Source organism: Solenopsis invicta, chromosome 8 (assembly GCF_016802725.1).
Source record: "Solenopsis invicta isolate M01_SB chromosome 8, UNIL_Sinv_3.0, whole genome shotgun sequence".
NCBI lineage: Eukaryota > Metazoa > Arthropoda > Insecta > Hymenoptera > Formicidae > Solenopsis > Solenopsis invicta.
In genome coordinates, this window is record NC_052671.1 from 15,862,284 (window position 1) to 15,889,381 (window position 27,098).

Here is a 27,098-nt window from a genome sequence, read left to right on the forward strand (position 1 = left end):
GACAAGACGCGACAGAACGGTGAAATAACGACAAACGAACTAAGACGAATAATAAACAAATCGGAAAAGTACTATGAAATAAAAGAGCGTAGAAGACAAATCAAAAGAAAATTACGCATTGAACAAAATCTAAAATCGATGGAGGACGAACATAAACTTAGAAAACGAATGTTTACGGGCAGAATAAACCACCCAAACATTGTTCACTACGCTAAGAAACTCAAGGTAAAAGATATTACCGGCGAGGTTAAATATCACGTTAAGTTAGCCGTAACGTTCGAGAGAGTCGGAAAATCAACCAACGACATATATATGCAACAAGAGGTGAAAGATTCATGCGAGGTGAACATCAATTTAATCGACAACACAGTATACGTGGGCGCACAAGCTACACAATCCTGAATTTTACAAGACACAAACGTACAAGAGATGTCGATAAGTACACAAGAGTACGACAATGACACTAACATAGTCACTCAGTCCACCGAATTAACCGTACCGGCGGCGGTGGATAAAACATACACCGTCGATATCGAGAATAACACACGGGAACAGTCGGAAGAAAGAAGAAAACGCCAAAGAAAGAAATCCCCGACGACGAGTGAGTACTCTGATACTCAAGAAAGTAACCTAAGCTCCGACAGTGATGTAACTAAATCCACGATCAGTGAAAAATCAACTCCGATGAAGAAAAAGAGAGGAAGAAAACCTCTGTCACAAACCAAACGTGAACAAAGAAGAAAGGAGAGAGCCATAAGATGGAAAGAATGATTGCGATACGCAGAGTGGGGGGTATGCTAAGTAGGGACCCCGCGGGTCCACTCGCTTGGCGCTGCCGTTAGCAACGGCACTCGGGATTTCGATAACGAAGTGTACGGTCGGGACCGCGGATGCATGGATTGCATCACGATTGCATCATCTCGCGCAAGAGATGATTAGAAGCGTACAGCAAATAAGTTTGCGAGTATCGCGAGTTTCGAGCACTTTTATTTTATTTTCCTTATTCCACGACGCGTAAAGCGATCAGTCGCGAAGAGATTTAGTTATACGAGAGACGACATCGACGCGACTATGCGAGGGAGACGCGCGATGATTACGAGTGAATGAGCGAGTGCGAGTGTGCGTGTGCGGGTAATTTAAGACAACAGATTTGTGATTGACAAACTAGTGATAAATATACTCGTTACTTTAAATAAAGTAAACATTTATTTCACGCAAATTCTAATACCGACACCGCCGAGCTCGCGAGAGTGACAAAGAGAAGAGACAGGGCAACCGAAGGAAAGAGAGAGAGACAGCACGAGGGAAAATCACCGAGCCGTTGGTGCTGCCGATGCGACGCCGAGCTGGGGGAGATATCTCGCATAACAACGGCGACACGAGCAGACACCCGCTACCTGAGCGATCCGGTTTCGACACGCTGAGACGCGCAAACAGGTAAAGCAGAAAATCGGGACGCAGTAAAGCCGGGAATCGCGATCTGTAATGACCTTCATATTCCCATTTATACAAAATGAGTGGCGATCGCTAGGGATATTAACGTAGAGACATAAAGAACTCGTGATTTCCGGGAATGCGCGGCGATTTTCATCATTGTCCGGCTACAACCAGATCGCGTGTGGTTGTAGCTCTAAAACCCTCTGACTCGAGCGACGAAGCTTTGTTTGACGCTGCGTCATCATACTAAACAGCTGACAAAGCAAAACCAAACAAATCCACAAAATCGATTCCGGGTAAAACACTCAGTAAATCTAAATCCACCGCGAGTAAACACAATGACAGATATAAAAGCGACGAAATCACATCCGACGTGTCTGGCAAACCCAGTCCAAACAAGCGCATCAAATTTAAAACCATACCAAGTAATCTACCGACACATCAGGAAGTCGTTGAGATTGCGATCGACGTATCTCCGGGTCGAGACAAACAGAATAAAATGTAAACCCGATACCCATCGACTCAGATTTCCTCGAGAGCAATAACGAAACCGATAGCGACAGCGATTCTAGCGATAAAGACAATACTATCTTCGACACGCCCAACAAGCCGTATATCTTTAATCCAGAGAACCCCATCAAATTTAATGCCACACGGGATAATATAACAACGAGACGCGATAACATAGTAGTATTCATCACGAAAATAAAACCCTGCGATAAGGGAGCCCACGCTTTAGCTGAGGCAGGAATTGGAAGGTCCAACCACCGAAACGTGACATTTAAAATTTTTGGAAGCAGCGGTAGGATGACCAAGAAGCTGATTAAAAGATATCGTTAGATAATATATGAACCGCGGATAACGTTTTAAATTTTATGACACAAGCGGTGAGATAATAGCCTAAAGGCTGGTTAAAAGATTAACAATTGGTGACGTCACAACCATTACAGCTACGGACAGTATTCAAACTTTAAACTATTTTGGTACAAGCGGAAGTGGAATTGTTCCAACGATTGATTTTAAAATAAATATTTCTCGAAGCATATCTGAATAATAAACATCCAAAATGCCTACTACACGTTCGCAAGATTCAAATCCCTCTTCAAACCCGCCCTCAGAGGAAAGTTTAGAAACTGCCTCTAGTGGTTTTTCAGCAATGACTCCAGCAGAACTGGAAAGTATCAGCAGAAAATTGATCGAAAAAAAGAACCTGTTATGAGAACACACTCTAAGGCTCAGAGAGGAAAAAATGGAGCAAAAACGCAGAAAAGCCGAACAAGGACGACACTTGATTGATGCAACTATAGATGCGACTTAATTCAATGAAACAAGCCATAACTTCATTAACAGTGGATTTGCCTGAAGGATTGGACAACACGTCCCCTCACATTACAAATTTAAATGAAAAAATTACTCATGGTACTTATGAAACTCTAAGAGATAAACCAAGATTACAAACTCGTGGACCAGAACCGGGATCTCCAACTGAACCCCCGACGTCCCCCATTCGTTTAAAAGACGTAATAGATAGCATTCCAAAATACGACGGATGTAAGATGTTGATATTTTACTTTTGTAAGATGAGTGAACGAGCGCTCAAGCTGATTCCACAAAATCAAGAATATCATCTGGTACAATTAATTTTGAATAAATTGCAGGGACACGCATACGCCACAATAGAAGGCTCTGAATATACAACAGTATATGAACTGACTAAAAGATTGAGAAAAATTTTTGGCCCAAATAAATCCACTGATCAATATCGGAGTGAATTAGATAACATTTACATGAGAAATAATGAGAACTTTTTTGATTATATTGAACGATGAGACACAATAATTCTCAACCATTTCTTTGTCTTTTAACAGATAAACAAAAGCAGTTCAAAGTCTGCGAACAAGAGCGTCGCCAGACAACTAAAGGTTGAAGAAAGGTTATAGTGAAAATTTATTAAAGAACTCTAACGCGAAATGTTTAAGATCTACACGCAACTATCGACGGAACTGTACAATTTGCAAGATTTCGCATTACCTTGCGCTTTTGACAAGGTACTGCAAAACGCCGCTAAGTTACTTAACTTAACTAAGCCTCCGCCTAAGCGTCAATGTATATCTTCTACCATTTCTCGGGGTATAGCGCCGTAAAACGATCTGGTAGTATAGACTTCCTAGATAAAATGAAAATAAAATTTTTTGTTATGGAAGAAGATAATAGAATCGCTATAAAGGGAGCAGAATGGATTTCAGCCCAGAGATAAGATGTTGAACATTTTCAGGCAATTTCAAAGAGCAAAATTGCCGGTCAAGATAGCTGAAACGGGGATACTCTATTACAAGAATTCTTTGTTGCCGTGTAACGTTATTACGACATAATTTTGCTTCTTTGGCGATCCTTTTGAGTGATCTCGAGTCAAATGGAATTGTTATTGGTACTTGTGGAAAAATAAATGCTCCTCTCATAAAGGTCGACATATCTATCGAGCCCCTGCTGTCCCTGTTTCACCTAATAATAAGATACAACCACAGTAATATGTTACTTACATTAAATTAAGATGCAGTCAAGTATATTCATTAACACTTAAAAATTTATACTATTACATATATTCTCTTACATTAGTTCTCATTTGTAATAACGTTAAAATGTCACGTTAATCATGTTTCCACAAAAACAATCGCAAAATTAATTATCTATTTAAGAAAATATTTTAGCATATCTTTGCACTATTTTTGTATCCATTAGATTTAAGAACAGAGAGTTTGTTAACGACAATCGAGTAACTTGCAAAAACACAAAAAGAAAAGATTTTATATTACTACTTATATTACTATTTATGTACCTTACAAGTTCTTGTTTATTACTAACCTTTATTACGACAACTACTTATGATAAGACACAATGTTAATCGTGTTCCAACCATGTTTTATAAAGCGCATAAGTTACGAAAAATTTATTATTTGCTTATACTAAAATTTCGAAGCACGCGTTAGGATACTGCTTCGTCATAATTAGCTTAATCAATTATATTGATTAAGCGAGGAAAAATGCAAAAATTAAATAAAATCTTTTATTACTAGCGTACACAATAATCTCTTGCTTTTCTTATGCATTACAATAAGAGAATCCATAGAAAACTGAGACAAAATCGTAAAATATAAAAAGCCAAAAACCAAATATTGTTACTTTATAAGCATATTTTTTATTATTCTTTATTTGATTTTAGTATTATCGACAATAATTATTATAAGCCAGTAATTAAGTGAATCTCCGCGTGTGTTACAGATAATGTCTATAATACTCGCAATCTTAATAATTGTAAACCCCGTGGCGTCCCTCATTGGATACAACTGAGGAGGACAACGCCTGAATAGTACTACCATCTCGTTATTGGACGTAGGCAAGTGTAATTTAAACATTAAAATCACAAATACAACGGAAGTGTACATCCAGCTACTACAGTTATCTGTGTACAACTACGCCAAAGTTATCCAATGTAAAGTGGAAATTTCGAACACCGTCTACCATTGTGGGATGCACTCCTACATTTCAGCAGTCCAGAACGGCAGAGCAGACTATCTTCACGAGATTGGACACGACCAGTGTATGAGAATGTTCCAGGACGCACCTTTTCATTGAGACCTAACAACTACATGACAGGTTTAAAGATCAACCAGACTACAACCAGAAGTATCACTTTCGCAGGCGACATCGATAATGATGGAAGCTGCAAAACGACTCAGTATTCGGACCAGTATAAAACTTGGAATCACGCCATAGTACAAGGAGTGGCGAAAATTACTCTTCAATCTTCCTACGTTCCAGTTCACCTAGAATCCGGTAGAATAATATTAAAATCCGGAACAGTCTGCCGATTAAAAGACGGATCTTGTCTCGACTCAGACGATGGATATTCATTTTGGAAAGTCGCCCCGGTATCCTGTAACTTTCACCAGTACGACATACTTTACGAAGGACAACAACAAAAATGCAGGAAGATTCGACCAACTCGGATTCGCCCGTAGTCTATAGCCTGACAACTCAAGATACTACATTTGTACTTACAAAAACTCGCGAAATGGCTCTGTGCAGCTATACGCTATTCCGCACGGAGCATCCAAAGCTCTTTATATTGGAAACAAACAGAGGAGATACTCCTTCCAACTGGAAGCAGATCTCCATGGAGAATCTAGACATTTTCGCATACATGAACTCTAAGTTCGTGTACATTGAAAAACATATCCGACAGCAAATGATTTCACTGCACCATAATGTAATGCAACAGAAGTGTGAACTCGAAAGACAGGTAATCACTAACGCCTTGTCTTTTGTTACGTTACAACCTGACGAGTTCGCCTATCGCCTGATGAAAGGACTTGGATACATGGCCGTCACCGCAGGAAAAGCCATCTTTCGAATAAAATGTATACCAATCGACGCCATTGTGCGCCGACCTAAGAAGTGTTACACGGAACTTTCAATAACCGTGCGCAACACCAACATGTTCCTGACCCCAAAGTTCAGAATACTTACCAAAGTGAGAAATCAACAAGAATGCAATCACGAAATGCCCACCCTGTATCAAATCGAAGACACCTGGGTGCAGATTTCGCCAGATCCACAAGTTCGACAACTGCAATTCCAGCAACTTAAACCAATGGCTCAATTAACCTGGAGCTATTTGACACCTAGACCCCTCGCTGTCAGCGGAATTTACTTGGAGAAAGACTACGAGAACATATCATGTTTCCCGCGGAAAAACCAGCCGTGCTTAACTCTATTGCCCGAGGCTTGACCGGACACTCGTTCGACCCCAACACCGAATGTGTCCTTGTATAATATGTTGGACAAGAACGCACAAAATTGCAGAATTAGCAGCCTCTAAAGTTTGGCAAGGATTTATTTCCTTTAGATCAGCCAGAGTAGGAGTATTTGGAATATTCTTGATAATCCGGCTAATAAAAATCATCATCGATACTAAAATACATGGATACGCCTTGCACATTGCATATGGATGCAGCATGCATCTCCTGGGAGCCTTGTGAAGCTCCATTACGCATCTCCTTCCTCACTTGGCCAGAGGACCAGTCGACAAAGACGAAAAGCAACAACCTGATGACCAGATAGCAGTCAACAAACCGATCCACCCAAGTAAGAATCATCGAATAACAGCCAACATGCCGACTTGCTTAACAGAGAATCAGCAGCAGCACGTCGAGCCTACAATCATTGTAACTACGCCTACCTATACTTACAATTAATATGATTTAAATAAAAAACTAAAAGAGATTGGCCAAATTCCTCAATCGCAGCGGAATTTGTCCTAAAAAGGGGGGAGGTGTGACGTCCCTTCATTTTCCCTTATTTTATAAAATTTTTAATGAAATATTAATTAGAATGTTTTAAAGACACATTTAGCAAAATCATAGTAGCGAAATAATTCGAGCAAACGAGAAATAGTGCTCTCCTAACTAGATGAGCGGAAGTTTGCGTTCCTTGAATGTATACCAAACAAAGAAATCTTGATGAATTACACAAACTTAAATTAACAAGCATTCTGAATTTGAATAAATAAATTTCAAGTTGAACCGGAACTCTTGCATCCTACTAAGAGCAGGAGCCGACGTTCCTTGAGTTTGAGAATTTAGCTCAAAATCTGCTACTTTTTGAAGTATACATCTTGAGAAATTTTAATAACTGACCAAATTCTGGATTAATAAAAGATTAAATCTAACATCATCTGCCAACGTATTGAAAGCTAATAAACCATTTTATGCAGTTTCACATTACTTAATCAAATTAACCAATACCATTTTCTTTTAATACATAACTTATAAATTTTCTCTCACATATTAATGTGTTAGAAAATTTCGTGAAAGCCAATTTCTTAAAGAGAACCCCTGCTCAAAATGTTCTTTGATACAGATATCTTAGAAATTTTTCTGAGGCTTACCAAAGTGTCAGAAAAATTCACGAAAGCCCATTTTCTAAGGGAAACCTCTCGCCAACTTTTCCTTAGCCCTTAAACACTTAGAATTTTTTCGACAACATTTTTTCGAATACAAAGTGTCGGAAAAATTGATAAAATGCCATTTTCTAAGGTGAATCTCTGTCCAATTTACTTTTAGCAATAAAAACTTAGAAATTTTGCAGACACAACATTCCTATCCCCCTGCCTCTTGAGCGATTAATCAATGCCTAGCGTATTATAATATGTCATGATTACATTAGCTTCTCGAGAGTACCCTTCCTTAGTTGATTTGATTAATTAAGCGCATAGCCCGTAATTACGAGTCACGATTGCGTTAGTCATTCAGCATTCCTTTTCCCCTCTTCTAAATTTCATCATTCACATTATCATTGTACTTGAAGAAATAGAACAAATAGAGTGTCCCTCGTTAGACTACTTTCGAATTTGAAGAAAACTTAGATTCTTACCTTACAGACACATTAGAGTATGAAGATTTGTTAAACCCAAATCCCACTTTTGATTTAATAGAATATTGCAACGTTTTAAACAAGGAGAATATAATCGCAGATTCTCGAGAAGAATATAACTTAACCACGTTCCCAGAAATAAGCCCCTGTGAATTGTCAGATATCAAATTAAAAAACGATATTCGATTAACGAATTACCCCCTTGCCATCTCTCTTGTTAAACAACTTCTCCTCTTCTCTACCTAATAGCTTACTTTAATAACGTGATCCATCTCTTACCAGAGAGTCCAGCAACATCTTTTCACGTTATCTCTGCAACGTTTACTATGGAAATTCCATCAGTAAGCATTATGAATGTAATTGATAATAAAATTAGCTTACCAACAACTTAGTTCGAATAAATCCGACTGTCTTGATAGCAAGTATCGCGCGTCCAAAGCCAGGAGCAAAAGACCAAGAGTCATTGAAAACCAAACAAAATAAAACGACGGCAGTTACAATACCTAAAAAAGTTCAACCTTCCATTACAAAATTAAAAGGAAGAAATTTTCAAAGAAATTTACGAACAATCGAAAAGGATATTCTCTCAGACTTTCCCTTTTGTCCGTTGGCGACTTAAACTCACAGAGTACAATTACAAAGTTCTGTACAAAGAAGGCAAAATAAACTGTAATGCCGATGCCTTATCGAAGAATCCAATAATAAAATCACACAAACCATACAACCGCCGTCAAAATCTGGCCGGTTAACCAATTATAAATTTCAGGCACCGTCACAAGTACTCGCGGCCGTGCAGCGACCACGCGTCCTCATGGAGAGATGGCATAAAAACGAGCGTGGAAGCGCGCCAAATGTAAAGACAACGACGACCGACACGGAAATGAATAGAGCTGTCGAGACGTTGACCACCAACTTGCCCGACGTACAGGAGGCAACGGCGATGAAGACCAGCGACGTGCCGTGCGACACGAACAGCGAAAATACTGCGGAACCGTCTGTGATACCCACGGACTCACTGTAAATAAATAGCAAATATATATATCCTGGGCATCCGCGTTAGCATAGGAACTTAGTTTTAAGTCGAGTGTGTTTGCATGCGTGTATGAACCATTAATCAGTGTTATTGAACAGCTACGGAAACTCGCGAATTAAAAAAGGCCGCTGGTAAATTAAATTACCAGCGATTTAGCGAACCGCCGAGGGGGCGGTACCATAGGACCCTTCCATGACTGCTATACGCAGAGTGGGGGGTACGCTGAGTGAGGACCCCGCGGGTCCACTCGCTTGGCGCTGCCGTTAGCAACGGCACTCGGGATTTCGACGACGAAGTGTACGGTCGGGAACGCGACCGCGGATGCACGGATTGCATCATGATTTCGTCATCTCGCGCAAGAGATGATTAGAGACGTACGGCGAATAAGTTCGCGAGTACCGCGAGTTCCGAGCACCTTTAATTTAATTTCATTATTCCGCGACGCGTAAAGCGATCAGTCGCGAAGATTTTGTTACTCGAGAGACGACATCGACGCGATCACGCGAGAGAGACGCGCGATGATTACGTGTGAATGAGCAAGTGCGAGTGTGCGTGTGCGGGTAGTTTAAGACAATAAATTTGTGATAGACGAAACAGTGATTAATAAATACTCTTGTTACGTTAATTGAAATAAACATTTATTTCGCCCGTCACGCAAATCATACCGACACCGCCGCGCGCGCAAGAGTGACAAAGAGAGAGAACAGGGCAGCCTAAGGAAAGAGAGAGACAGCACGAGGGAAAATCACCGAGCCGTTGGTGCTGCCGATGCGACGCCGAGCTGGGGGGAGGTATCTCGCATAGCAACGGCGACACGAGCAGACACCATCTACCTGAGCGATCCGGATTCGGCACGCTGAGACGCGCAACAGGTAAAGGGGAAAATCGGGACGCAGTAAAGCCGGGAATCGCGATTTACAGTGACCTTCCCATTTATTCGGTTAAAATGGGTGGCGACCGTTAGGGATATCAATATAAAATTACAAAGATCTCGTGATTTCCGGGAATGCGCGGTGATTTTCGTTATTGTCCGGCTACAACCATACAACCGCTATCAAAATCTGGCCGGTCAACAAATTATAAATTTCAGGCACCGTCACAAGTACTTGCGGCCGTGCAGCGACCACGCGTCCTCATGGAGAGATGCCACAAAAATGAGCGCGGAAGCGCGCCAAACGCAAAAACGACGACGACTGACACAGAAATACAACGAACTACGAAAACGTTTGCGAACGTACAAAAAATCTTAACCGATGAGAGTAAAAAAATAGCGACATTTAAAGATAAGGTAACCGATCACTTCAAAAATAAGACAGATAACAAAATCAAAGACAAGACGCGACAGAACGGTGAAATAACGACAAACGAACTAAGACGAATAATAAACAAATCGGAAAAGTACTATGAAATAAAAGAGCGTAGAAGACAAATCAAAAGAAAATTACGCATTGAACAAAATCTAAAATCGATGGAGGACGAACATAAACTTAGAAAACGAATGTTTACGGGCAGAATAAACCACCCAAACATTGTTCACTACGCTAAGAAACTCAAGGTAAAAGATATTACCGGCGAGGTTAAATATCACGTTAAGTTAGCCGTAACGTTCGAGAGAGTCGGAAAATCAACCAACGACATATATATGCAACAAGAGGTGAAAGATTCATGCGAGGTGAACATCAATTTAATCGACAACACAGTATACGTGGGCGCACAAGCTACACAATCCTGAATTTTACAAGACACAAACGTACAAGAGATGTCGATAAGTACACAAGAGTACGACAATGACACTAACATAGTCACTCAGTCCACCGAATTAACCGTACCGGCGGCGGTGGATAAAACATACACCGTCGATATCGAGAATAACACACGGGAACAGTCGGAAGAAAGAAGAAAACGCCAAAGAAAGAAATCCCCGACGACGAGTGAGTACTCTGATACTCAAGAAAGTAACCTAAGCTCCGACAGTGATGTAACTAAATCCACGATCAGTGAAAAATCAACTCCGATGAAGAAAAAGAGAGGAAGAAAACCTCTGTCACAAACCAAACGTGAACAAAGAAGAAAGGAGAGAGCCATAAGATGGAAAGAACAACGCAAAGTGAAGCATCCTGAGCAGCGACGAGACGTTTCAAAAATGAAGAGAGGCAAAGATGGAAAATTCATCACCAAAGCAAATAAAACAAAAAATCAACCTGCCGAAAACGAGAAATAAAACAAAAAATACGAAAAACCAGTCATAACAAATGTGAAAATTATAAACCCAGTAGAAGAATCAACATTACTGACAATCAAAATAGTAAATAAAAATAAAAATACAACTATTAACCAAGACCCCATACACCGTCACGACAACGACTTACTTGAATTCGCGGTTAGAGCTCGCTCTAATCACGAATTGACGGGGAATATACAACCGCCGTCAAAATCTGGCCGGTCAACAAATTATAAATTTCAGGTACCGTACTCGCGGCCGTGCAGCGACCACGCGTCCTCATGGAGAGATGCCACGAAAACGAGCGCGGAAGCGCGCAAAACGCAAAAACGACGACGACTGACACAGAAATCAACAGAGCCGTCGAGACGTTGACCACCAACTTGCCCGACATCTAGGAGGCAACGGCGATAAGGACCAGCGACCCGCCGTGCGATACCAACCGTGAGAATACCGCGGAACCGTCCGCGACACCCACGGACTCATTGTAAAAATTAGTACTTAAGTTAGAGTTAACCGCTCAGCGGAAAGCCATCGCGTACAAATCGCATATTAATATTTACGTATACATATTACATTTTACTTAAAAATTTTTTTTTTCTTTTATTTCTTTTCGTATTTTTATCTTGTATTATTCTTCATTTTGGCGTCCGCTTTAATATAATATCTTAAATTTTAAGTCGAGTGTGTTTGCATGTGTGTGTGAATTATTAAACAATTTTATTTGATAGCCACGGAAACTCGCAAACTAAAAAAGGTTGTTGGTAAATTTAATTACTAGCGATTTCATGAACCGCCGAGGGGCGGTACCTTAGGACCCTTCCATGATTGCGATACGCAGAGTGGGGGGTATGCTAAGTAGGGACCCCGCGGGTCCACTCGCTTGGCGCTGCCGTTAGCAACGGCACTCGGGATTTCGATAACGAAGTGTACGGTCGGGACCGCGGATGCATGGATTGCATCACGATTGCATCATCTCGCGCAAGAGATGATTAGAAGCGTACAGCAAATAAGTTTGCGAGTATCGCGAGTTTCGAGCACTTTTATTTTATTTTCCTTATTCCACGACGCGTAAAGCGATCAGTCGCGAAGAGATTTAGTTATACGAGAGACGACATCGACGCGACTATGCGAGGGAGACGCGCGATGATTACGAGTGAATGAGCGAGTGCGAGTGTGCGTGTGCGGGTAATTTAAGACAACAGATTTGTGATTGACAAACTAGTGATAAATATACTCGTTACTTTAAATAAAGTAAACATTTATTTCACGCAAATTCTAATACCGACACCGCCGAGCTCGCGAGAGTGACAAAGAGAAGAGACAGGGCAACCGAAGGAAAGAGAGAGAGACAGCACGAGGGAAAATCACCGAGCCGTTGGTGCTGCCGATGCGACGCCGAGCTGGGGGAGATATCTCGCATAACAACGGCGACACGAGCAGACACCCGCTACCTGAGCGATCCGGTTTCGACACGCTGAGACGCGCAAACAGGTAAAGCAGAAAATCGGGACGCAGTAAAGCCGGGAATCGCGATCTGTAATGACCTTCATATTCCCATTTATACAAAATGAGTGGCGATCGCTAGGGATATTAACGTAGAGACATAAAGAACTCGTGATTTCCGGGAATGCGCGGCGATTTTCATCATTGTCCGGCTACAACCAGATCGCGTGTGGTTGTAGCTCTAAAACCCTCTGACTCGAGCGACGAAGCTTTGTTTGACGCTGCGTCATCATACTAAACAGCTGACAAAGCAAAACCAAACAAATCCACAAAATCGATTCCGGGTAAAACACTCAGTAAATCTAAATCCACCGCGAGTAAACACAATGACAGATATAAAAGCGACGAAATCACATCCGACGTGTCTGGCAAACCCAGTCCAAACAAGCGCATCAAATTTAAAACCATACCAAGTAATCTACCGACACATCAGGAAGTCGTTGAGATTGCGATCGACGTATCTCCGGGTCGAGACAAACAGAATAAAATGTAAACCCGATACCCATCGACTCAGATTTCCTCGAGAGCAATAACGAAACCGATAGCGACAGCGATTCTAGCGATAAAGACAATACTATCTTCGACACGCCCAACAAGCCGTATATCTTTAATCCAGAGAACCCCATCAAATTTAATGCCACACGGGATAATATAACAACGAGACGCGATAACATAGTAGTATTCATCACGAAAATAAAACCCTGCGATAAGGGAGCCCACGCTTTAGCTGAGGCAGGAATTGGAAGGTCCAACCACCGAAACGTGACATTTAAAATTTTTGGAAGCAGCGGTAGGATGACCAAGAAGCTGATTAAAAGATATCGTTAGATAATATATGAACCGCGGATAACGTTTTAAATTTTATGACACAAGCGGTGAGATAATAGCCTAAAGGCTGGTTAAAAGATTAACAATTGGTGACGTCACAACCATTACAGCTACGGACAGTATTCAAACTTTAAACTATTTTGGTACAAGCGGAAGTGGAATTGTTCCAACGATTGATTTTAAAATAAATATTTCTCGAAGCATATCTGAATAATAAACATCCAAAATGCCTACTACACGTTCGCAAGATTCAAATCCCTCTTCAAACCCGCCCTCAGAGGAAAGTTTAGAAACTGCCTCTAGTGGTTTTTCAGCAATGACTCCAGCAGAACTGGAAAGTATCAGCAGAAAATTGATCGAAAAAAAGAACCTGTTATGAGAACACACTCTAAGGCTCAGAGAGGAAAAAATGGAGCAAAAACGCAGAAAAGCCGAACAAGGACGACACTTGATTGATGCAACTATAGATGCGACTTAATTCAATGAAACAAGCCATAACTTCATTAACAGTGGATTTGCCTGAAGAATTGGACAACACGTCCCCTCACATTACAAATTTAAATGAAAAAATTACTCATGGTACTTATGAAACTCTAAGAGATAAACCAAGATTACAAACTCGTGGACCAGAACCGGGATCTCCAACTGAACCCCCGACGTCCCCCATTCGTTTAAAAGACGTAATAGATAGCATTCCAAAATACGACGGATGTAAGATGTTGATATTTTACTTTTGTAAGATGAGTGAACGAGCGCTCAAGCTGATTCCACAAAATCAAGAATATCATCTGGTACAATTAATTTTGAATAAATTGCAGGGACACGCATACGCCACAATAGAAGGCTCTGAATATACAACAGTATATGAACTGACTAAAAGATTGAGAAAAATTTTTGGCCCAAATAAATCCACTGATCAATATCGGAGTGAATTAGATAACATTTACATGAGAAATAATGAGAACTTTTTTGATTATATTGAACGATGAGACACAATAATTCTCAACCATTTCTTTGTCTTTTAACAGATAAACAAAAGCAGTTCAAAGTCTGCGAACAAGAGCGTCGCCAGACAACTAAAGGTTGAAGAAAGGTTATAGTGAAAATTTATTAAAGAACTCTAACGCGAAATGTTTAAGATCTACACGCAACTATCGACGGAACTGTACAATTTGCAAGATTTCGCATTACCTTGCGCTTTTGACAAGGTACTGCAAAACGCCGCTAAGTTACTTAACTTAACTAAGCCTCCGCCTAAGCGTCAATGTATATCTTCTACCATTTCTCGGGGTATAGCGCCGTAAAACGATCTGGTAGTATAGACTTCCTAGATAAAATGAAAATAAAATTTTTTGTTATGGAAGAAGATAATAGAATCGCTATAAAGGGAGCAGAATGGATTTCAGCCCAGAGATAAGATGTTGAACATTTTCAGGCAATTTCAAAGAGCAAAATTGCCGGTCAAGATAGCTGAAACGGGGATACTCTATTACAAGAATTCTTTGTTGCCGTGTAACGTTATTACGACATAATTTTGCTTCTTTGGCGATCCTTTTGAGTGATCTCGAGTCAAATGGAATTGTTATTGGTACTTGTGGAAAAATAAATGCTCCTCTCATAAAGGTCGACATATCTATCGAGCCCCTGCTGTCCCTGTTTCACCTAATAATAAGATACAACCACAGTAATATGTTACTTACATTAAATTAAGATGCAGTCAAGTATATTCATTAACACTTAAAAATTTATACTATTACATATATTCTCTTACATTAGTTCTCATTTGTAATAACGTTAAAATGTCACGTTAATCATGTTTCCACAAAAACAATCGCAAAATTAATTATCTATTTAAGAAAATATTTTAGCATATCTTTGCACTATTTTTGTATCCATTAGATTTAAGAACAGAGAGTTTGTTAACGACAATCGAGTAACTTGCAAAAACACAAAAAGAAAAGATTTTATATTACTACTTATATTACTATTTATGTACCTTACAAGTTCTTGTTTATTACTAACCTTTATTACGACAACTACTTATGATAAGACACAATGTTAATCGTGTTCCAACCATGTTTTATAAAGCGCATAAGTTACGAAAAATTTATTATTTGCTTATACTAAAATTTCGAAGCACGCGTTAGGATACTGCTTCGTCATAATTAGCTTAATCAATTATATTGATTAAGCGAGGAAAAATGCAAAAATTAAATAAAATCTTTTATTACTAGCGTACACAATAATCTCTTGCTTTTCTTATGCATTACAATAAGAGAATCCATAGAAAACTGAGACAAAATCGTAAAATATAAAAAGCCAAAAACCAAATATTGTTACTTTATAAGCATATTTTTTATTATTCTTTATTTGATTTTAGTATTATCGACAATAATTATTATAAGCCAGTAATTAAGTGAATCTCCGCGTGTGTTACAGATAATGTCTATAATACTCGCAATCTTAATAATTGTAAACCCCGTGGCGTCCCTCATTGGATACAACTGAGGAGGACAACGCCTGAATAGTACTACCATCTCGTTATTGGACGTAGGCAAGTGTAATTTAAACATTAAAATCACAAATACAACGGAAGTGTACATCCAGCTACTACAGTTATCTGTGTACAACTACGCCAAAGTTATCCAATGTAAAGTGGAAATTTCGAACACCGTCTACCATTGTGGGATGCACTCCTACATTTCAGCAGTCCAGAACGGCAGAGCAGACTATCTTCACGAGATTGGACACGACCAGTGTATGAGAATGTTCCAGGACGCACCTTTTCATTGAGACCTAACAACTACATGACAGGTTTAAAGATCAACCAGACTACAACCAGAAGTATCACTTTCGCAGGCGACATCGATAATGATGGAAGCTGCAAAACGACTCAGTATTCGGACCAGTATAAAACTTGGAATCACGCCATAGTACAAGGAGTGGCGAAAATTACTCTTCAATCTTCCTACGTTCCAGTTCACCTAGAATCCGGTAGAATAATATTAAAATCCGGAACAGTCTGCCGATTAAAAGACGGATCTTGTCTCGACTCAGACGATGGATATTCATTTTGGAAAGTCGCCCCGGTATCCTGTAACTTTCACCAGTACGACATACTTTACGAAGGACAACAACAAAAATGCAGGAAGATTCGACCAACTCGGATTCGCCCGTAGTCTATAGCCTGACAACTCAAGATACTACATTTGTACTTACAAAAACTCGCGAAATGGCTCTGTGCAGCTATACGCTATTCCGCACGGAGCATCCAAAGCTCTTTATATTGGAAACAAACAGAGGAGATACTCCTTCCAACTGGAAGCAGATCTCCATGGAGAATCTAGACATTTTCGCATACATGAACTCTAAGTTCGTGTACATTGAAAAACATATCCGACAGCAAATGATTTCACTGCACCATAATGTAATGCAACAGAAGTGTGAACTCGAAAGACAGGTAATCACTAACGCCTTGTCTTTTGTTACGTTACAACCTGACGAGTTCGCCTATCGCCTGATGAAAGGACTTGGATACATGGCCGTCACCGCAGGAAAAGCCATCTTTCGAATAAAATGTATACCAATCGACGCCATTGTGCGCCGACCTAAGAAGTGTTACACGGAACTTTCAATAACCGTGCGCAACACCAACATGTTCCTGACCCCAAAGTTCAGAATACTTACCAAAGTGAGAAATCAACAAGAATGCAATCACGAAATGCCCACCCTGTATCAAATCGAAGACACCTGGGTGCAGATTTCGCCAGATCCACAAGTTCGACAACTGCAATTCCAGCAACTTAAACCAATGGCTCAATTAACCTGGAGCTATTTGACACCTAGACCCCTCGCTGTCAGCGGAATTTACTTGGAGAAAGACTACGAGAACATATCATGTTTCCCGCGGAAAAACCAGCCGTGCTTAACTCTATTGCCCGAGGCTTGACCGGACACTCGTTCGACCCCAACACCGAATGTGTCCTTGTATAATATGTTGGACAAGAACGCACAAAATTGCAGAATTAGCAGCCTCTAAAGTTTGGCAAGGATTTATTTCCTTTAGATCAGCCAGAGTAGGAGTATTTGGAATATTCTTGATAATCCGGCTAATAAAAATCATCATCGATACTAAAATACATGGATACGCCTTGCACATTGCATATGGATGCAGCATGCATCTCCTGGGAGCCTTGTGAAGCTCCATTACGCATCTCCTTCCTCACTTGGCCAGAGGACCAGTCGACAAAGACGAAAAGCAACAACCTGATGACCAGATAGCAGTCAACAAACCGATCCACCCAAGTAAGAATCATCGAATAACAGCCAACATGCCGACTTGCTTAACAGAGAATCAGCAGCAGCACGTCGAGCCTACAATCATTGTAACTACGCCTACCTATACTTACAATTAATATGATTTAAATAAAAAACTAAAAGAGATTGGCCAAATTCCTCAATCGCAGCGGAATTTGTCCTAAAAAGGGGGGAGGTGTGACGTCCCTTCATTTTCCCTTATTTTATAAAATTTTTAATGAAATATTAATTAGAATGTTTTAAAGACACATTTAGCAAAATCATAGTAGCGAAATAATTCGAGCAAACGAGAAATAGTGCTCTCCTAACTAGATGAGCGGAAGTTTGCGTTCCTTGAATGTATACCAAACAAAGAAATCTTGATGAATTACACAAACTTAAATTAACAAGCATTCTGAATTTGAATAAATAAATTTCAAGTTGAACCGGAACTCTTGCATCCTACTAAGAGCAGGAGCCGACGTTCCTTGAGTTTGAGAATTTAGCTCAAAATCTGCTACTTTTTGAAGTATACATCTTGAGAAATTTTAATAACTGACCAAATTCTGGATTAATAAAAGATTAAATCTAACATCATCTGCCAACGTATTGAAAGCTAATAAACCATTTTATGCAGTTTCACATTACTTAATCAAATTAACCAATACCATTTTCTTTTAATACATAACTTATAAATTTTCTCTCACATATTAATGTGTTAGAAAATTTCGTGAAAGCCAATTTCTTAAAGAGAACCCCTGCTCAAAATGTTCTTTGATACAGATATCTTAGAAATTTTTCTGAGGCTTACCAAAGTGTCAGAAAAATTCACGAAAGCCCATTTTCTAAGGGAAACCTCTCGCCAACTTTTCCTTAGCCCTTAAACACTTAGAATTTTTTCGACAACATTTTTTCGAATACAAAGTGTCGGAAAAATTGATAAAATGCCATTTTCTAAGGTGAATCTCTGTCCAATTTACTTTTAGCAATAAAAACTTAGAAATTTTGCAGACACAACATTCCTATCCCCCTGCCTCTTGAGCGATTAATCAATGCCTAGCGTATTATAATATGTCATGATTACATTAGCTTCTCGAGAGTACCCTTCCTTAGTTGATTTGATTAATTAAGCGCATAGCCCGTAATTACGAGTCACGATTGCGTTAGTCATTCAGCATTCCTTTTCCCCTCTTCTAAATTTCATCATTCACATTATCATTGTACTTGAAGAAATAGAACAAATAGAGTGTCCCTCGTTAGACTACTTTCGAATTTGAAGAAAACTTAGATTCTTACCTTACAGACACATTAGAGTATGAAGATTTGTTAAACCCAAATCCCACTTTTGATTTAATAGAATATTGCAACGTTTTAAACAAGGAGAATATAATCGCAGATTCTCGAGAAGAATATAACTTAACCACGTTCCCAGAAATAAGCCCCTGTGAATTGTCAGATATCAAATTAAAAAACGATATTCGATTAACGAATTACCCCCTTGCCATCTCTCTTGTTAAACAACTTCTCCTCTTCTCTACCTAATAGCTTACTTTAATAACGTGATCCATCTCTTACCAGAGAGTCCAGCAACATCTTTTCACGTTATCTCTGCAACGTTTACTATGGAAATTCCATCAGTAAGCATTATGAATGTAATTGATAATAAAATTAGCTTACCAACAACTTAGTTCGAATAAATCCGACTGTCTTGATAGCAAGTATCGCGCGTCCAAAGCCAGGAGCAAAAGACCAAGAGTCATTGAAAACCAAACAAAATAAAACGACGGCAGTTACAATACCTAAAAAAGTTCAACCTTCCATTACAAAATTAAAAGGAAGAAATTTTCAAAGAAATTTACGAACAATCGAAAAGGATATTCTCTCAGACTTTCCCTTTTGTCCGTTGGCGACTTAAACTCACAGAGTACAATTACAAAGTTCTGTACAAAGAAGGCAAAATAAACTGTAATGCCGATGCCTTATCGAAGAATCCAATAATAAAATCACACAAACCATACAACCGCCGTCAAAATCTGGCCGGTTAACCAATTATAAATTTCAGGCACCGTCACAAGTACTCGCGGCCGTGCAGCGACCACGCGTCCTCATGGAGAGATGGCATAAAAACGAGCGTGGAAGCGCGCCAAATGTAAAGACAACGACGACCGACACGGAAATGAATAGAGCTGTCGAGACGTTGACCACCAACTTGCCCGACGTACAGGAGGCAACGGCGATGAAGACCAGCGACGTGCCGTGCGACACGAACAGCGAAAATACTGCGGAACCGTCTGTGATACCCACGGACTCACTGTAAATAAATAGCAAATATATATATCCTGGGCATCCGCGTTAGCATAGGAACTTAGTTTTAAGTCGAGTGTGTTTGCATGCGTGTATGAACCATTAATCAGTGTTATTGAACAGCTACGGAAACTCGCGAATTAAAAAAGGCCGCTGGTAAATTAAATTACCAGCGATTTAGCGAACCGCCGAGGGGGCGGTACCATAGGACCCTTCCATGACTGCTATACGCAGAGTGGGGGGTACGCTGAGTGAGGACCCCGCGGGTCCACTCGCTTGGCGCTGCCGTTAGCAACGGCACTCGGGATTTCGACGACGAAGTGTACGGTCGGGAACGCGACCGCGGATGCACGGATTGCATCATGATTTCGTCATCTCGCGCAAGAGATGATTAGAGACGTACGGCGAATAAGTTCGCGAGTACCGCGAGTTCCGAGCACCTTTAATTTAATTTCATTATTCCGCGACGCGTAAAGCGATCAGTCGCGAAGATTTTGTTACTCGAGAGACGACATCGACGCGATCACGCGAGAGAGACGCGCGATGATTACGTGTGAATGAGCAAGTGCGAGTGTGCGTGTGCGGGTAGTTTAAGACAATAAATTTGTGATAGACGAAACAGTGATTAATAAATACTCTTGTTACGTTAATTGAAATAAACATTTATTTCGCCCGTCACGCAAATCATACCGACACCGCCGCGCGCGCAAGAGTGACAAAGAGAGAGAACAGGGCAGCCTAAGGAAAGAGAGAGACAGCACGAGGGAAAATCACCGAGCCGTTGGTGCTGCCGATGCGACGCCGAGCTGGGGGGAGGTATCTCGCATAGCAACGGCGACACGAGCAGACACCATCTACCTGAGCGATCCGGATTCGGCACGCTGAGACGCGCAACAGGTAAAGGGGAAAATCGGGACGCAGTAAAGCCGGGAATCGCGATTTACAGTGACCTTCCCATTTATTCGGTTAAAATGGGTGGCGACCGTTAGGGATATCAATATAAAATTACAAAGATCTCGTGATTTCCGGGAATGCGCGGTGATTTTCGTTATTGTCCGGCTACAACCATACAACCGCTATCAAAATCTGGCCGGTCAACAAATTATAAATTTCAGGCACCGTCACAAGTACTTGCGGCCGTGCAGCGACCACGCGTCCTCATGGAGAGATGCCACAAAAATGAGCGCGGAAGCGCGCCAAACGCAAAAACGACGACGACTGACACAGAAATACAACGAACTACGAAAACGTTTGCGAACGTACAAAAAATCTTAACCGATGAGAGTAAAAAAATAGCGACATTTAAAGATAAGGTAACCGATCACTTCAAAAATAAGACAGATAACAAAATCAAAGACAAGACGCGACAGAACGGTGAAATAACGACAAACGAACTAAGACGAATAATAAACAAATCGGAAAAGTACTATGAAATAAAAGAGCGTAGAAGACAAATCAAAAGAAAATTACGCATTGAACAAAATCTAAAATCGATGGAGGACGAACATAAACTTAGAAAACGAATGTTTACGGGCAGAATAAACCACCCAAACATTGTTCACTACGCTAAGAAACTCAAGGTAAAAGATATTACCGGCGAGGTTAAATATCACGTTAAGTTAGCCGTAACGTTCGAGAGAGTCGGAAAATCAACCAACGACATATATATGCAACAAGAGGTGAAAGATTCATGCGAGGTGAACATCAATTTAATCGACAACACAGTATACGTGGGCGCACAAGCTACACAATCCTGAATTTTACAAGACACAAACGTACAAGAGATGTCGATAAGTACACAAGAGTACGACAATGACACTAACATAGTCACTCAGTCCACCGAATTAACCGTACCGGCGGCGGTGGATAAAACATACACCGTCGATATCGAGAATAACACACGGGAACAGTCGGAAGAAAGAAGAAAACGCCAAAGAAAGAAATCCCCGACGACGAGTGAGTACTCTGATACTCAAGAAAGTAACCTAAGCTCCGACAGTGATGTAACTAAATCCACGATCAGTGAAAAATCAACTCCGATGAAGAAAAAGAGAGGAAGAAAACCTCTGTCACAAACCAAACGTGAACAAAGAAGAAAGGAGAGAGCCATAAGATGGAAAGAACAACGCAAAGTGAAGCATCCTGAGCAGCGACGAGACGTTTCAAAAATGAAGAGAGGCAAAGATGGAAAATTCATCACCAAAGCAAATAAAACAAAAAATCAACCTGCCGAAAACGAGAAATAAAACAAAAAATACGAAAAACCAGTCATAACAAATGTGAAAATTATAAACCCAGTAGAAGAATCAACATTACTGACAATCAAAATAGTAAATAAAAATAAAAATACAACTATTAACCAAGACCCCATACACCGTCACGACAACGACTTACTTGAATTCGCGGTTAGAGCTCGCTCTAATCACGAATTGACGGGGAATATACAACCGCCGTCAAAATCTGGCCGGTCAACAAATTATAAATTTCAGGTACCGTACTCGCGGCCGTGCAGCGACCACGCGTCCTCATGGAGAGATGCCACGAAAACGAGCGCGGAAGCGCGCAAAACGCAAAAACGACGACGACTGACACAGAAATCAACAGAGCCGTCGAGACGTTGACCACCAACTTGCCCGACATCTAGGAGGCAACGGCGATAAGGACCAGCGACCCGCCGTGCGATACCAACCGTGAGAATACCGCGGAACCGTCCGCGACACCCACGGACTCATTGTAAAAATTAGTACTTAAGTTAGAGTTAACCGCTCAGCGGAAAGCCATCGCGTACAAATCGCATATTAATATTTACGTATACATATTACATTTTACTTAAAAATTTTTTTTTTCTTTTATTTCTTTTCGTATTTTTATCTTGTATTATTCTTCATTTTGGCGTCCGCTTTAATATAATATCTTAAATTTTAAGTCGAGTGTGTTTGCATGTGTGTGTGAATTATTAAACAATTTTATTTGATAGCCACGGAAACTCGCAAACTAAAAAAGGTTGTTGGTAAATTTAATTACTAGCGATTTCATGAACCGCCGAGGGGCGGTACCTTAGGACCCTTCCATGATTGCGATACGCAGAGTGGGGGGTATGCTAAGTAGGGACCCCGCGGGTCCACTCGCTTGGCGCTGCCGTTAGCAACGGCACTCGGGATTTCGATAACGAAGTGTACGGTCGGGACCGCGGATGCATGGATTGCATCACGATTGCATCATCTCGCGCAAGAGATGATTAGAAGCGTACAGCAAATAAGTTTGCGAGTATCGCGAGTTTCGAGCACTTTTATTTTATTTTCCTTATTCCACGACGCGTAAAGCGATCAGTCGCGAAGAGATTTAGTTATACGAGAGACGACATCGACGCGACTATGCGAGGGAGACGCGCGATGATTACGAGTGAATGAGCGAGTGCGAGTGTGCGTGTGCGGGTAATTTAAGACAACAGATTTGTGATTGACAAACTAGTGATAAATATACTCGTTACTTTAAATAAAGTAAACATTTATTTCACGCAAATTCTAATACCGACACCGCCGAGCTCGCGAGAGTGACAAAGAGAAGAGACAGGGCAACCGAAGGAAAGAGAGAGAGACAGCACGAGGGAAAATCACCGAGCCGTTGGTGCTGCCGATGCGACGCCGAGCTGGGGGAGATATCTCGCATAACAACGGCGACACGAGCAGACACCCGCTACCTGAGCGATCCGGTTTCGACACGCTGAGACGCGCAAACAGGTAAAGCAGAAAATCGGGACGCAGTAAAGCCGGGAATCGCGATCTGTAATGACCTTCATATTCCCATTTATACAAAATGAGTGGCGATCGCTAGGGATATTAACGTAGAGACATAAAGAACTCGTGATTTCCGGGAATGCGCGGCGATTTTCATCATTGTCCGGCTACAACCAGATCGCGTGTGGTTGTAGCTCTAAAACCCTCTGACTCGAGCGACGAAGCTTTGTTTGACGCTGCGTCATCATACTAAACAGCTGACAAAGCAAAACCAAACAAATCCACAAAATCGATTCCGGGTAAAACACTCAGTAAATCTAAATCCACCGCGAGTAAACACAATGACAGATATAAAAGCGACGAAATCACATCCGACGTGTCTGGCAAACCCAGTCCAAACAAGCGCATCAAATTTAAAACCATACCAAGTAATCTACCGACACATCAGGAAGTCGTTGAGATTGCGATCGACGTATCTCCGGGTCGAGACAAACAGAATAAAATGTAAACCCGATACCCATCGACTCAGATTTCCTCGAGAGCAATAACGAAACCGATAGCGACAGCGATTCTAGCGATAAAGACAATACTATCTTCGACACGCCCAACAAGCCGTATATCTTTAATCCAGAGAACCCCATCAAATTTAATGCCACACGGGATAATATAACAACGAGACGCGATAACATAGTAGTATTCATCACGAAAATAAAACCCTGCGATAAGGGAGCCCACGCTTTAGCTGAGGCAGGAATTGGAAGGTCCAACCACCGAAACGTGACATTTAAAATTTTTGGAAGCAGCGGTAGGATGACCAAGAAGCTGATTAAAAGATATCGTTAGATAATATATGAACCGCGGATAACGTTTTAAATTTTATGACACAAGCGGTGAGATAATAGCCTAAAGGCTGGTTAAAAGATTAACAATTGGTGACGTCACAACCATTACAGCTACGGACAGTATTCAAACTTTAAACTATTTTGGTACAAGCGGAAGTGGAATTGTTCCAACGATTGATTTTAAAATAAATATTTCTCGAAGCATATCTGAATAATAAACATCCAAAATGCCTACTACACGTTCGCAAGATTCAAATCCCTCTTCAAACCCGCCCTCAGAGGAAAGTTTAGAAACTGCCTCTAGTGGTTTTTCAGCAATGACTCCAGCAGAACTGGAAAGTATCAGCAGAAAATTGATCGAAAAAAAGAACCTGTTATGAGAACACACTCTAAGGCTCAGAGAGGAAAAAATGGAGCAAAAACGCAGAAAAGCCGAACAAGGACGACACTTGATTGATGCAACTATAGATGCGACTTAATTCAATGAAACAAGCCATAACTTCATTAACAGTGGATTTGCCTGAAGAATTGGACAACACGTCCCCTCACATTACAAATTTAAATGAAAAAATTACTCATGGTACTTATGAAACTCTAAGAGATAAACCAAGATTACAAACTCGTGGACCAGAACCGGGATCTCCAACTGAACCCCCGACGTCCCCCATTCGTTTAAAAGACGTAATAGATAGCATTCCAAAATACGACGGATGTAAGATGTTGATATTTTACTTTTGTAAGATGAGTGAACGAGCGCTCAAGCTGATTCCACAAAATCAAGAATATCATCTGGTACAATTAATTTTGAATAAATTGCAGGGACACGCATACGCCACAATAGAAGGCTCTGAATATACAACAGTATATGAACTGACTAAAAGATTGAGAAAAATTTTTGGCCCAAATAAATCCACTGATCAATATCGGAGTGAATTAGATAACATTTACATGAGAAATAATGAGAACTTTTTTGATTATATTGAACGATGAGACACAATAATTCTCAACCATTTCTTTGTCTTTTAACAGATAAACAAAAGCAGTTCAAAGTCTGCGAACAAGAGCGTCGCCAGACAACTAAAGGTTGAAGAAAGGTTATAGTGAAAATTTATTAAAGAACTCTAACGCGAAATGTTTAAGATCTACACGCAACTATCGACGGAACTGTACAATTTGCAAGATTTCGCATTACCTTGCGCTTTTGACAAGGTACTGCAAAACGCCGCTAAGTTACTTAACTTAACTAAGCCTCCGCCTAAGCGTCAATGTATATCTTCTACCATTTCTCGGGGTATAGCGCCGTAAAACGATCTGGTAGTATAGACTTCCTAGATAAAATGAAAATAAAATTTTTTGTTATGGAAGAAGATAATAGAATCGCTATAAAGGGAGCAGAATGGATTTCAGCCCAGAGATAAGATGTTGAACATTTTCAGGCAATTTCAAAGAGCAAAATTGCCGGTCAAGATAGCTGAAACGGGGATACTCTATTACAAGAATTCTTTGTTGCCGTGTAACGTTATTACGACATAATTTTGCTTCTTTGGCGATCCTTTTGAGTGATCTCGAGTCAAATGGAATTGTTATTGGTACTTGTGGAAAAATAAATGCTCCTCTCATAAAGGTCGACATATCTATCGAGCCCCTGCTGTCCCTGTTTCACCTAATAATAAGATACAACCACAGTAATATGTTACTTACATTAAATTAAGATGCAGTCAAGTATATTCATTAACACTTAAAAATTTATACTATTACATATATTCTCTTACATTAGTTCTCATTTGTAATAACGTTAAAATGTCACGTTAATCATGTTTCCACAAAAACAATCGCAAAATTAATTATCTATTTAAGAAAATATTTTAGCATATCTTTGCACTATTTTTGTATCCATTAGATTTAAGAACAGAGAGTTTGTTAACGACAATCGAGTAACTTGCAAAAACACAAAAAGAAAAGATTTTATATTACTACTTATATTACTATTTATGTACCTTACAAGTTCTTGTTTATTACTAACCTTTATTACGACAACTACTTATGATAAGACACAATGTTAATCGTGTTCCAACCATGTTTTATAAAGCGCATAAGTTACGAAAAATTTATTATTTGCTTATACTAAAATTTCGAAGCACGCGTTAGGATACTGCTTCGTCATAATTAGCTTAATCAATTATATTGATTAAGCGAGGAAAAATGCAAAAATTAAATAAAATCTTTTATTACTAGCGTACACAATAATCTCTTGCTTTTCTTATGCATTACAATAAGAGAATCCATAGAAAACTGAGACAAAATCGTAAAATATAAAAAGCCAAAAACCAAATATTGTTACTTTATAAGCATATTTTTTATTATTCTTTATTTGATTTTAGTATTATCGACAATAATTATTATAAGCCAGTAATTAAGTGAATCTCCGCGTGTGTTACAGATAATGTCTATAATACTCGCAA

At 40.1% G+C, this 27,098-nt stretch overlaps 2 protein-coding genes across 2 annotated transcripts in view; one reads left to right on the forward strand and one right to left on the reverse strand.

Moving 5' to 3' along the window:
- Positions 1–27,098, reverse strand: part of LOC105197169 (FK506-binding protein 15) — a 264,070-nt gene that overhangs the window by 163,344 nt on the left and 73,628 nt on the right. The window lies entirely within an intron of this gene.
- On the forward strand, positions 430–2,277 carry LOC120358481. The gene is made up of 3 exons (XM_039452876.1): positions 430–727; positions 1,692–1,862; positions 1,964–2,277. The coding sequence occupies exons 1-3, from the start codon at positions 430–432 to the stop codon at positions 2,275–2,277; spliced, it is 783 nt and encodes a 260-aa protein (XP_039308810.1).

Excerpts from the sequence above, each read along its gene's own strand:
- LOC120358481 (XM_039452876.1), top strand. The coding sequence starts at position 430 with ATGTCGATAAGTACACAAGAGTACGACAATGACACTAACATAGTCACT. Across the intron at positions 728-1,691 it reads ACCTCTGTCACAAACCAAAC|CTGACAAAGCAAAACCAAAC; the intron begins GTGAACAAAGAA and ends CATACTAAACAG. Across the intron at positions 1,863-1,963 it reads CAAATTTAAAACCATACCAA|ATTTCCTCGAGAGCAATAAC; the intron begins GTAATCTACCGA and ends CCATCGACTCAG.